The 13,657-nt window shown below is 53.3% G+C and overlaps 1 protein-coding gene across 2 annotated transcripts in view; it reads left to right on the plus strand.

The window, feature by feature from the left end:
- Positions 1 to 13,657, plus strand: part of Dlg5 (discs, large homolog 5 (Drosophila)) — a gene marked incomplete at its 5' end in the record, with an annotated part of 118,281 nt that overhangs the window by 49,259 nt on the left and 55,365 nt on the right. Inside the window, 4 exon segments of one of the 2 annotated variants that reach the window (XM_005389900.2) lie at positions 1,527 to 1,595; positions 7,520 to 7,682; positions 9,813 to 9,956; positions 10,720 to 10,903. In XM_005389900.2, the coding sequence (XP_005389957.2) occupies positions 1,527 to 1,595; positions 7,520 to 7,682; positions 9,813 to 9,956; positions 10,720 to 10,903 (560 nt within the window). 2 annotated transcript variants of the gene reach the window in all.

The following is a 13,657-nucleotide window of genomic DNA, read 5'->3' on the forward strand; positions in this document are numbered from 1 at the left end:
CTCGCGTGCAGTGCTTCCGGGACTCCCGGTCTAGCCTCCGCTCAGTTTGCCCTCTTATTTCCTTTCGTCTGGGCTGCAGTGTGGAGAGCAGAGCACATGGTTTCCATTCATCAGCAGGAAATGGGATTGCTGACATGAACGTGGGCCGACCCCTGCTGAGCACCGGCAAGGAGACGCTGCAGCTGGCTGCGGCCGCTGCTGTGTGCAAGCCAGGCCCTGGTGCCCGGCAGAGCTGGCTCAGGAGCTGCGCTGCTGTGCCCGGTGCCAGGCGGGTTACATCTGGTTTTGAAAATATTTGAACAGAAACCAAACCATGATGATTGTGTTCCCATACCAGGAACCAGCAGTATTAATGAGGACCTCTCCTCCCAAATGTGCTACTCGCTGGTTTTAGCGGTGGTTTTTAAAGTAGCCTTTTGCTTTCTTTTTTCCCTTCCTTCCTGCCTTCCTTTTTTCCTTCCTTCCTTCCATCCATCCACCCTGCCTTTTTATTTTTGGTCCTGGACGTTGGACTGAGGGCCTCATGCATGCTAAGCAGGTTCTTTACCTGAGTGACACTGCAGCCCCTGAGTATGTTTTACGGAGAGGGAAGACACTGAATTACTGAGGACTGAGCTTGAATACAGTCAGGACATAAGAGCAGATCAGGAAAAGAGCAGGTCGTGGGGTGGTGTTTCAGGCATGCTGTGTTAGCTTTTTGCCACGGTGACCAAAGAAATACCTGGGAATGTCAGCTTAATCGAGGACCCGTTTATTTTGACTCGTGGTTTCGGAGGTTTCAGTGCATGGTTGGCTGCTGCATTGCTTTGAGGCCCACGGCAAGGCAGAAACTTCATGGAGGAAGGGTGTGGTAGAGGAAAGCTGCCCACCTTATGGCAGCCAGGAAGCCGAGACAGAAAGAAGAAAGCTAGAGAGGAAGGGGCTGGGGATCAGATTTAGGCCGTAATGTCACATCCCTGGGATCCACTGCCTTCAGTTAGGTCCTACCTCCTGTTTCCAACACCTCCCAACAATGCCGTTGAATTATGATCAGCTGAGTTAGAGCCCTCATGTTTAGTCACTTCCCTAAAGCCCATCAGCAGCCAAGCCTTCAGTACTGTGGGCCTTTGGAGGAACCTCCTGGATCCCAGACATAACATATGTCCCATCTCCTCTGCATGGGAGCCAAAAGCGTGCAGGTAAAACTACAGGAAATGCCCATACCCATTTTACCCGGGGCGTGGGGCATGGTAGTCCTTGGGGATGCCTTTCCCCAGGTGTCCCTGCAAGAAGCCAGCAGGCCAGCTCTACATTCTCCTGTCCATCAGTCAGTCTCTAGCAGGTGGTGTGGGTAAAGTGAGGCCCGAGACCGGGCAGAAACACCCAAGCCCCGATCCTGCCATGGCACTTCCTGTTCATACTTGCAGTCCATGGTGTGGCACCGCTCCCCACAACTTTGTGTTGGCTCCGATGAGCTGACGGTGCCTGGGGTGTGGACAAGTGGCCCTTTTGGGCTAGTAACACACGATCTCCCCTTCTGTCCCCAGGGTCCACCTACAGCGTCCTGTCCATCATGCCCTCGGACTCGGAGAGCAGCAGCTCCCTCAGCAGCGTGGGTGAGTCCCTCCTTCCTGCAGGACACTAGACTGGCCGGGATGTGGGTGTGAGCTGGGCCTCTTTGTCACAGCATTCATGGCATCATCTTTCAGTGCTAGGGAGGCAGGTGCGGGGAGGCATGTGTTTGCCATTCATTTTGTTTAGGGTCTAGGCTTCTCAGGCAGCCAGGCTTCCCTTCCCCCAAGGCCCTGTGGTACTTCAACAGCCAGGATCTATGAGACCAACCCCTTTTGGGACTGACCTCTAAGAAGGGCAAGATGTCATCCCAGGCAGGAGTAGCTGGTCTTGGATTTGATGTTCCCTGAGCCTGGGTCCCTGAAGCCTATGAAGTGAGGCTGTGCTGCCTTGGGCCACTGTTGATGGGCCCAGCAGGAAGGCTGTACCATAGTCTCAACCTTCCTGGCTTCTGAGACCCAGCCTTTGGGGTGACTTCCCAGGTCCCACTCCGACTGTGAGGGTGGAACACCTTTAGGGCCGAGTCCTGGAGCTTTTAAACTGGTAGAGCTCAAAGGTGCAATTATTTTGTTTTCTCCTATGCAGAGATGGGGAAGGAGGGTCATCAGTGTCCTCAGAGAGGGGAAGACACATATCCATGGTTGTAGAGCCAAGCCAGGGGCTGATGTTACTCTGTCAGGTCATTTCTGAATTCTGCTGGTATGCTGGGGTGGGCTTGGGACATCGTGGTAAACAGGGCAGTTGTGATTTTTTTGCTTCTGGGTCTTAGGGTTTGTGGGGGGGAAAAAAAAAACAATAAGTAACCTTGACAACATGGGAGGTCAGCGTGATGAGGGAGGTAGACAGGTACCAGCAGGGTACCCTGTGAGTCTGCCAATGCTGCCATGGCTAAGCAACAGACAGCCTCTGACTCAGTCCTGGAGGCCACAAGTCTTGAGATCAAGAGTCAGCAAGGACACATTCCGAAGGTGCTGGGATGGGATCAGTTGCAGGCCTCTTCCTAGCTCCTCATGGGTGGCTGGCAACCTTGGTGGTTTTGGCCAGTACATGCATTGCCCCACTCCCTGCCTTGTGATCACATAGTGTTCTTCCTGTGTGTGTGCATGCACATGTGTTAGCATGTGTCTGTCTATAGATTTCTCATTCATTCATTCACTTTTTGTTTTTTGAAACAGTGTCTCATTATGTAGTTTAGGCTGGCCTTGAATTTACTGTGTAGGCCTATTTCCAAATAAGGTCACAGTCATATTCTGGAGATCACAGTTCAATCCATAGCTCTCACCTGTCTGGGGTTCATGGAAGCCTGTTCTGGACCACTGGGCAGAGCTCCCCCACGCCTCCTGTCAGGTCGGCAGGCATGGATTCTCATAGGAGCTCGAACCCTACTGTGAACTGCACAGGCAAGGATCTGGATTTTGAGGTCCTTGTGAGAATCTAATAATAATAGAAATAAAGTGTACAATAAATGTATACACTTGAATCACTCCAACACCCCATACCCCGATCCCATCTCCCTTGTACCAAGCCAGTCCCTGGTGCCAGAAAGGTTGGGGACTGCTGCTCTAATGTGTCCTTGTGAGCAGAGACCTTTCCAGAGTCCCTTGTGGAGGGCGGCAGCAGGGGCAGGGTCTCCTCTCATTGAGAACAGCTCTGCTGCTGGTCTGTGCCAAGTTCATGGGTGGCACAAAGCCAGGTCCCTGCCCAGCAATGCTTGACACTTGTTAAGGATCCAGGTGCTTGGGCTTCACCGCCCCCGCCATCTAGCTATCTGACTCTGAGGTATCTGAGAGGATGGAGCGTCTGGGAGGGCTCCAGTAGGCCCCCTGGGGTCTGCTGCTGGGGAGCTCTTGCTGGCTCCACCTCACCTGGGGCCCTGCCAACAATGCATTAGGCCTTTGCCAATGGCCTGGAGGCTGTAGGGTCCTTTCCACTCCCCAGCTGGACACCTGGCTTCTCTGTAGCTCTCCACACCCTCTGGGCTGGTCCCTAACCTGCTGCGTGCATCTGCCTGGGAAGCCACTCTCTTTTTGGGTAGCTGCTTCTTTTTTCTCCCCATTCAGCCTGCCCTGATTTCTCACGCCTTTTCTTTCTCATCCTGGGTACCTAAGGAGATTTCAAGGAGGGGAAGAGATATCCCTGGGCAGTGTTCACAAAGTGAATCTTAATGGCAAGCGGGAGGCGGAAGAGGAGGAGCTGGAGGGCTTCCCTCGTGTCTGGTGAGGAGGACTCCTTGAGCGAGAGAAGGGACAGAGGATGGTGGTGAGTCATCAGGTGCTGGGCTGCTCCTGTGACCTCTGCCCGACTCTTCCCTGGACAACCTTTCCCACCAGGGCAGCCCTTGGGAACCTGTCATTTCTCAATTCACCAGGCATGTAGGAACACCTCCTTCTTTGGAGACAGTGTTCAGTGCCCGCAGGGTTCGCCCTGAGGCATGGTCGCTAGCCTTACCTCGCCACCAGGGAGTGGTGGGAGAGAGGTGAGCAGGCTGCCCCGCTGCCTTCTCGACAGAAACCACGAAGTCAGCCTGGGAAAGATGCGGTGAGTTCTGACAAAGGGGGTCAGGGAGAGCTTCCTGGAGGAGGTTGCTCTTCAGTTGCACCTTCTCGGAACAGTGTGTCTCAGAATGGAGCCTGGAGCTGTGGGCCAGCAGTGGGCCCTTGGCTGCTTGTCTTGGTTTAGGTTTCTGAAAGGCAGTGGCCAGTGGCCAGTCGGTAAAACAGGGAGAGGAAGGCCTCTCCGGCCAGTGGACACAGCTTTGGTCCGGACCAGAGGCATCCGAGCCTCCTGGGGTGGTAGACAGAGTGACCCCAGGGCTTCCGAGGGGCGGGAGGACCTGAAAGTCTGCATTTCTCAGGCGCGTACGAGTGCAGCTGGTGTGGCTGAAGAGGCCGTGGTTCTGTGTGGACTCCGGGCAGCCCTGGCTGTCCCCCGTTGTCCTGGGCTGTGGATGGGGCTGGCTGGGTGCCTCTGGTGCCCACGTTCTGCCCGAGCATTTGTGCAGTGGGGACCTGGGTCTGCTGCCTTGCCTGTTCCTCTGTATGCTTCTCTTTCCCTCTCGGAACTAGACCCCACCGGCAGCCGCGCTTTGTTCATGGTCAGGGCCTGTGCTGGCTCTCCTGACATCTTCCAGCACCCTCTGGGGCCTTTTAAATCCCAGGCCAGGAAAAGCTGCTTTTCTAGTGGGTGCCAGGCTGGAGGAGGGGAAGAAGTGCAGTCAGAGAGCGTTGAGTGTGTGTATCTGAATGCAGAAGCCCTGCACAGAGCTGGATGTCAGAGCCGGGCAAAGGGCACCTGAAGGTTTTTGTCGACAATTCGTTAGTTTTTGTTTTGCTTTTTTTTTAAAAAAAATGTTTACGATAACTGCAGTGAGGGTGGATCCTTCTCAGCTGTTACCTTACTCGTGGGACCGTGGGTCCAGTTCAGGGCTCTCCACATTGACAATTTTTAACTTACAGAAAAGAATGTTTAAAAAGTCATGTTCTGGATATGATTTGGATATGATTTGCATGTTTTGGATATGATTTGCATACAGTAAAATGTATCCTCTGTCACTCACAGTTTGAATGGTGACACATACATACAATCGTGTAACCGGTGGCACCTTTAAGATACAGATTAGTTCCTTCATCAGGAAGAGCTCCTCCTGGGACTTGGGTGTTGTTTTCTCCTGGGATTTTGTAATCAGCCTTTCCTCCCACCTCAGTCCCAGGCAGCTGCTAATCTGTGCCTGTGGTTTTGGCTTCACCAGAATGTCATTTGCACGGGGGCCATATTGAACGCAGCCTTGCGAGTCTGGCTTCTTTCACTTAGCGGAAGGCCTCCCAGATTCCCCCGTGCCCTTGTGTGCAGGTAGTAGGGTGCTTTGTGTGTATCAGGAGTTCTTCCTTTGCTGTTCCTGAGTGGTATTCTATTGTACGGGTGCAACACTCCTGTTGGTCTGTTCTCCAGCTGCTGCCCCCAGTTCTGTGCTGATTTTTGGATGAGCATACATTTTCATTTCTCATGGGGCAATACCTAGGAGTGGGATTGCTGGGTGCTATGGGACTGCATATTTAACTTCATAAGAAACTGCCCCATTGTATTGTATAAGAGTTGCTGTTTTGTGCGGTGCGCTGCATCTTTGCCGGCATTTGGGGGTGGTCATTTTCTGTTTCAGTCCTTCTGATAGGTGGTAAGGGGTCTTGGTGTCAGTCTTCAAACACCTGTGCCTTGTGGTCCCCAGGGGAAATCTAGGGTCACTGGAGGAAACTCCAGGGAGAGAGGTCAGATGGGCTTGCTGTGAAGTCGGGCACTCCCACACTGGGGAGGCGGTTCAGACAGTCTTGGTAAGGCTTGAGGTGCTGGCCCCCATTTGGACAGTAGGGCTTCTGTGTGTTCTCAACCCTGAAATGCAAGCAAAGATAAAAAGTATTTTCAATTGAATGGGGTTGGGGAGGACTTTCTATAACACTTGTTGCTGTGTTATTTATTTATTTTAACAGTGCCAAGTTTATTTGGAAGGGAAGGGTGACTGAGTATGGGAGAAATTTGCTGTTATTTCAGAACCTCATGGCTTAGCACATCTTGAGACTCCTCTTGGGGTCCCTTGTGGCTTCTTGAGTCTCCCCTCCCTGCACTGTGAGGGAACAAGCGTGTGGAGGCCAAGTCAGAGAACCTGCCACGTGCCAGTTCTCAGCCTGCCTGGCCTCACGGTTTATGTTCCCTGCGTGCTTCCACCTTGGGGGCAGGGCCCGGAAGGAGGAGTCTGCTCTTATCAGGAGGCAGCGTAGCATAGTGGTTGAGGCTATGGTTGTGCTGTCTCAGCCTAGTCTGCGCGAGGTTGCCAGTGTCTGGCCATGTGGTCTCTCTGGATCCTCAAGGGGACGCGAGCACAGACCTTAGGGAGCCATGGGATTGAAGAGGTGAGGGCAGGTGTGTGTGGTGCACAACCTAGCACCTGACTGTGCTCAGCAGGTGTGAGCATGCACGCGCTGCCCAGGTCTGCCCAGCTGGACAGCGAGGCAGATGCATGAAAGACAGGTCTGACAACCCCTTCTCAGTCCTGCCTCCTCATCGTCTCTGCTTGGTTTCCTTGAAAGCCAGGGATACAACTCTGTGGCTTCCTTTGCAGAATAGGGGTGAAAATTCTTCCCCAGTCCCATTCACACCAGGAGGTGGCTGCTGTGAACTCCTCTGGCCTCCCGAGGATGAGACGAGATGAGATGTCAGTTGGACATATTGACAGGGATGGATTAGTCTCTTTTCCCAGACCGTTGAACAAAGCACTTTCTCCCTGGCTGGATCAGTTGCATTCTTTGTAAATATGGGCCTGGACCTTGGGAGAGGTGGAGCTGGCTGCGGCCCTCAGGAAGAGCACAAGGTCTGTGTTCCCTGCCGAAGCTTCTGGTACAGGGCACAGGGTCTGAGATGGACCAGGCAGTCCGAGGCCCTGGGACTTCCTGCATCTCATCACGCTGGGCTTGGCTGTGGCCAGCAGCGTCCTCTGTGCTGGCACACTCGCGCTGGCCTTCGGCAAAGGCTGAGCCCAGTGTCCAGCCATAGTGGTGGGTGATGAGGGACTGTCTGTGGGCTCCAGCTTTGGGGCAGGTGTCCTGGTGCCTGGGGGCTTTGCTAGGTTCCAGGTGTGCCTTTCTTTCCAGGGCTCTGCTCATGGCTTAGCTGTCCCCTGTGCCATGTCCATGGCTGGTGACAGCTGGCATCGCAGACCAGACAAAGATGCAAAGAAGAGGATGCATATCCTTTCCTCCTGGAGGTGTCAGAGCCAGGCTCTGGAGACAGTGAGCATCCTCAGCCAAGGCCAGAGGGCCTGGACCTGGGTCTCAGCTCCAGCTCGTGCTATTTGTGACAAGCTGTTGTCGCCTGGGAAAGGAGGGTGCCGAAGACCCACCTCTAGGGCTCTGAGTAGCTGACATGCTTCAAGCTCAGGACAGTGCCATGCAGATACAAGCTCACTTTTTGTTACCCACAGGCACCACCGGGAAGGCACCGTCCCCGCTGCCCCTCCCTGCCGACCAGCAGGTGAACGAGAAGGTGGAGAACCTCTCCATTCAGCTGCAGCTGATGACCCGCGAGAGGAATGAGCTGCGCAAGCGCCTGGCCTTCGCCACCCACGGGGCGACCTTCGACAAGAGGTAGTAATCGGACCCAGCTCTGCTCCCAGCTCCAAGGGCGGGGGTCACTGTCCTGACGCCAGTGCTGTGACCCCGGGGCACTTCCCAGCACGCGGGCTGCACGGCTGGATGTCACTCTGTCCAACCTTGTGTCCCTAGACTCCCCGGGGGCAGCACTTGGCACAGGGCTTTTTTGTTTCCTCCAAATAAAAATCAGAACCAGTGGCCTGAATCCCACAACCGGGGCATTGGGAGGGAAGACTGTGTGTGTCCCCGTCGTGCTTTGGAGAGGCCCCGGCCGTGGGGGGCTGGTGTAAGAGGAGGGCGCCTGTGCGCATTTGGGCAGGAAAGCTTGGGGCTGCCTTTGAGGTCTTTCTGCTCGCCTTCCAGATGATGTTGGGATGGGTGGTCTGGGCAGCCGCTGGAGGAGCTTGGGCCTGCTTTGGTGCCTTTCATTGGGTGGTTGGAAGCCTCTGGCTTGTCACTGCTCCTGCTGCACCCCCTTCCTTCCAGCCCTGGGGCAATATACTTCTCTCTTTGTCCCCTGTCTTCCTGCTCCCATTGCTGGACCTGTATATGCACATTTACCTCACTGTCTTCCTGAAGACCCCGGGCTACTGCATTGTTCGGTGGCACTTCCAGTGTTTTTTTTTGTTTTTGGTACTGGGAATCAAACTCAAGACCTTGTGCTTGTCAGGCAGGTGCTTGTGCCGCTGAGCTATATCCCCAGCCCTCAGTGGTTTATAAACTTATTAGCTGTTCTCTGCCATGAGTAATATCTCAGGCAGGTCCATCGTGCCTGGTGTCGCTGTCATTCTGAAGAAATCCTTTGCTGCTTTTGTTGGGATTCAGGGAGAGATTCCAAGATCCTAGGGTGGGTCAGAGACAGGGTCTGTGTACCTGTGTGATCCACAAGGACTTCTGGAGAAGGGACCCTGAACAGTCTGTCCTTCAGCTCCTGTGCTGGAGTGAGGCTTGGTTTGAACGCTTTAATCTCCTTTCCTTTAGGAGTATGCAGGGTCTGTGCTTCTTGAGTGTGTGCCTCTGATGTGTCAGCACATTGCAGTCACGGGCTGAATGTGGCCCGCTGCCTATAAAGTTTTATTGGAACATAGCCATGCTCATTCATTTACATTTTGTGTTTAGCTTCTTTTGTGCTCAGAGGCAGAGCTAAGCGGTTACATCAGATAAGTATATACCCATCAAGTCCAAAGTGTTTACTTGCTGGCCCTGGAGACCCCTTTGTAGACTAGGAGCTCTCAGACTTAAGCATGCACCAAGATGCCCCTGCGAGCTTGTTGAAGCACACGTTGCTCGTTGTCCCTTCTTCCCTGGAGAGTGTGTGACTCAGAGGGTCTGAGAATTTGCTTTTCTGTTTTTTTATTGTTTAATTGTTTTGAGGCAGGGTTTTCCTGTGCAGTCCAGGCTGGCCTTGAGCTCATTATGTAGTGGAAGCTCGCCTCTTAATTCCCGATTTTCCTGCCTCAGCCTCTTTCTTGTGTGCTAAGATCCCTGGCATGTGCCATTCTGTCTAGCTTGAGAATTTGCTTTTCTGGCAGTTTCTGTGGTGATAATAGTATTGCTGGGCTGAGAACCCCACCTTGAGACCCACCACTCTTGACGGCCGGTGTTCTCAAGCTTGACTGCATTTGGAATCCCCACGGGGACTTTAAAACCAATTGTGGGGTTATAGTTCAGTCACAGGGCACTTTAGCATGTGTAAGGCCTTGGGTTGGAGTTTAGCACTAGAAAAAAACAGTCCTCCTGTGTGGGTGTCCCCCCAAGAGATCCTGGTGTGATCGGCCTGGGTATTGGTATCTTGAGGTGCCCCTGAGATTGAGAATCTGTGCTCTGAAGACAAACGAAACTTCCTCCCAGGTTTCTGGTTGACCCAAGCTGGTGGCATGGATTCCGGGAGGCTCCTAGGGAATGAGGTGGCCTCTTCTCCTGCTCTGGAGGGCTACAGCATCAAGGCTTCCTCCATCCACATGATCCTGCTTCCTCTGGTCTGGGCGGTCAGGGGAACTGAGTTTAACAAGCACCAGGGGGAGGCCAGGATGTGGGAACCCCTGGGCTGGGGTCATCCGGGACTCAGCCCTGGTCAGTGTGAATCTTGGGGCCGGTGTTCATGGGCGTTTGCTCATGGCCCAGGCCCTACCGTAGGCTGAACCCTGACTACGAGAGACTGAAGATCCAGTGTGTGCGGGCCATGTCGGACCTGCAGAGTCTGCAGAACCAGCACACTAACGCCTTGAAGAGGTGTGAAGAGGTGGCCAAGGAGACCGACTTCTACCAGTGAGTACACCTGGCAGGCCCCGCCGCCCGCTGCCTTCTGTCCTCCTGTGTCTCTGCCCTGAGCCAGCGCCTCTAGTTCTAGTCCAGCCCCTGCCTCTGCTGCTTAGCGGGCAGCCAGTAGGAATTACGCCTTTGAGCCTCCTTTGCCTAAGTATGAAAGGAGAAGGTGAACCTTTCCATCACTCACTGCCCACTTCAGGAGCCCGGCGGATAGGAGGGCCGTTAGCGGCATGTGGCAGGAGGTCAGAGCTGGGTCTCTGGACTCTGTTGTAGCTTTACTGCAGCCCGCGTCTGTGGCGCAGGCAGGTGGAGTGTGCTCTTGGGTCCCCTGGAGCTGCTCTGAGGTTCTTGGCCTGCCCACCTGCTGGTGTTCGCCCCCGCTCCAGTACTTTGAGGTGCCCTGTGAAGGCTTGCTTTCTTTCCTTGGAGGTACACATGCTCCTCCCATGCATCTGTCATTGTTTAACAAGTAGTAGGAGCCGGGCATGGGGGTGTGTGCCTATAATTCCAGCACTTGGCAGGCTGAGGCAGGAGGACTGCTGTGAGTTCAAGGCCAGCCTGGGCTACAAAGTGAGACCCTGTCTCAGGAAACAAAGCAACAAACAAACAAAAGGAATGTGGCTGTTTGCAGGCTTTGGCCTGGTTGCCATGGGCTCCCGTCTAGGGTTTTTGTGGGGTTGTTGGACCTGCAGGAACTGATGGTGCCTGGAGGTGCAGTCAGGGGAGGCTGACTGGGGCTCACAGCCTGTGCGACGCTTTTCAGCACCCTCCATAGCCGGCTCCTCAGTGACCAGACGCAGCTGAAGGACGACGTGGACATGCTGCGGCGGGAGAATGGGCAGCTGCTGCGGGAGCGGAACCTGCTGCAGCAGTCCTGGGAGGACATGAAGCGGCTGCACGAAGAGGACCAGAAGGAGATCGGTGACCTCCGCGCGCAGCAGCAGCAGGTAGGACCGGGTGGCTGCGCTGGGCAGGCCAAGGGCGTCACCCCCCTGTCCCCGTAGTCTTCATTCATGTGGTCCTTGGGCCCGGGTGTCTGGGACTTGGGCTTCGTAGGAGACTCTAGGATATGGTGAGTAAACCCTCCGTCCTCGCTGCCCGGGATTGAAAGCTGCGACCCAGGAAGGGGCCCAACGCCGTCACGTAATCACATGTGCTGCTGCATGGAGTTAGAAAATCCTGGGGCTGCGGAGAAGGGGTAGTCTGCAGTGCACCGTGCTGGGTGGAGCAGAGGGATTTGGCTCTGGGGCTCAGGGCTCTGTGATCTTGTGTGGATCTTGTGAGGTTACAGCTGGAAAGAGCTTGGACATGTCAGAGGCCTCTGCAGGTAGGCAGGAAACGGGGCAGTTCTCATGGCCTGTTGTCTCGACCCGCCCTGTGTTATGAGGTTGTCTCTTCGCCTTGTCCAGCTCTTGGGTCACTTGAGTAGTGGCCCCACTGGAGCCTTGGCTTCTGTGAATGGTGTTCGGTGCAGCTGAAACTGTGCTGGCACCCAGGGACATGGAGAGGGCTTTGGGGTTGGAGAACTTTCCGGAGGAGAGTTCTTCAAGCGTTGTGACCCAGTCTGACCCAGCAGAGGGCATTTGCTAGAGTCTGGGGCTTGGTCAAAAGAAACAAAGCTGAGCTGGGTGTGGTGGAACACGCCTGTAATCCTAGCAGTCGGGAGGCTGAGGCAGGAGGATCTTGGGAGTTCAAGGCCAACCTGGGCTACAAAGTGCTCAAGGCCAGCCTGAACTGCAGAATGAGACCCTGTCTCAAAAAGACAAAAAAAAAAAAAAAAAAAAAAAAAAAACAAAGCTGATACATAATAATCTAAACTCATCTGTTAATTTAGCATAACATTTTCATTGCTTATACAATTTAAAAAACTTGTAATGGTGAAACTATTACAAGTTCTTAAAAAATTTTCAAGTGTACAGAGGGCCTGCCATGTCATTCAAAAATTTACTAACTGGTTACCCCCGAATACACTAATGTGTGTTTCTTAGAGGAGGTTGTATGGTACAGCAGGCACACTGCTGATGCTGAGTGGGAATGCCGTCTTTGAGAGGAAGGAACTGATCCGAATGCAGCGTACATGCAGTTGTTGTAGCTCCTTTGACTAGGAGAGCTGTTCAGGCCTTCCTTGACTCGCATGACCGTGGTGCCTTTGAAGGCTCAGGCAGTTATTTTGTAGGATATCCCTCAGCGCAGTTGCATCTGAGCCTCCCGGATTGATTCTGTCTGTGCAGATGCGGGGACTGTCAAAGGGGCGACGCTGTGTCTGCTCATTCCGTCCAGTGGATTGGGGCCTGGTCTGTTTTGGCCCATTTCCAATGGGGGTTCGTTTGGTCACTAGACCGAGGTGGTGCCTGAGGCTTCCACTCTGTAGAGTTCCTTGCCTCCCTCTCTGTGGACTCAGGGTTTCCTGTTTTCCTCAGTGGGTTTCGTCCGTTGTGGCCGGTGATAGTCTCTTCACGCTTGCTGTGCGTTCGCCTACTTAGAGCGCTTCCTTACTCCCTGGCCTACACGATGTTCCAGGCTTGTTTTACAATCTCTGCATTTACCATTGATTTCTCCAAGGAGTGCTTGTTCTTCTTTATGGCAGATGGTATTGAGAAGCAGGATCCAGCCAGGTGTGGCAGTGCCTGCCTGTATTCATTCGCAGCCCTTGGGAGGCTGAGACAGGAAGATTGTGAGTGAGATCCTATCTTGGAGAGGGAGCATGATCTGAGTTCTGGGAGTGCTTGTAGCTGCTGGGGTACCATATTGCTGCCCCCAGACCTTCCCAGTAGACAGGAGTGGGGACATGTGGCACATCTACACATACAGAGATACAGCTAAGTCACTGAAAACCATGAGTTCGTATTGACACTTGCTGTTCTAGTCCAACTTCATGCTGGTTTTCTCTCTTTTTATTTTTTGTTATTCCCTTTTAAAACAACAGTGAAAAACTTTGTTCCTGTTATTCTTGATCTGTTCACTTCATTGTGCCCCTGTGTGTACCTACCCCACAGTCTGTCCACAGGCCCCTTCCCTACAGTGCCTGCTCCCCCTCACCCTTTTGGGTCCCTGCCCTCCCCACACCTTCCCTTCCCCTGTCCTTCCCCTCAGCCCCGTGGCTTTGATACCCTCTGGGGATCAGAGCCCCCAGCTCTGATTTCACGCTGCCTCATTGAATAGCTTTAAGGTGAAATTGTTCAAAAAGAAAGAACACATTGCTTTCTTTTTGAACCCAGGGTCTTCTCTCTGAACTATATCCCCAGATCCTCTTACATATGTATTTTTTAAGAGTTTGAGACAGGGGCTGGGGATTTAGCTCAGCGGCTGGCAAGCGCAAGGTCATGAGTTCGGTTCCCGGTACCGGAGAAAAACCAAAAAAAAAAAAAAAAGAGTTTGAGACAGTTGCTCCCTAAGTTGAATTGCCCAGGCTGGGCTCAAACTTGTGGCCTCCTTGCCTCAGCCTCTCAGAGCACTGGGATTATAGGCGTGCACCATGCCCAGCTGAAAGTAAACTTTTTCAGTCTCACGCTGTTTCAGTCTCAGAAATAACTATCATGAATACCGTGAGTGAACTGCCAGTGAAAAAGTTGGTGATTTTTATCTGTACATGTGGAACCCCTTGTAGCTTACCAATTTGCTTCATAAGATGGGATCGTTTTTTTCTTAAGGTATCATGTGCATCATTCTGTCTTAGTACAAATTCTTCTTCATTGTTTTGC

Source organism: Chinchilla lanigera, unplaced genomic scaffold (assembly GCF_000276665.1).
Source record: "Chinchilla lanigera isolate Chin_1 unplaced genomic scaffold, ChiLan1.0 scaffold00036, whole genome shotgun sequence".
NCBI classification, from domain to species: domain Eukaryota; kingdom Metazoa; phylum Chordata; class Mammalia; order Rodentia; family Chinchillidae; genus Chinchilla; species Chinchilla lanigera.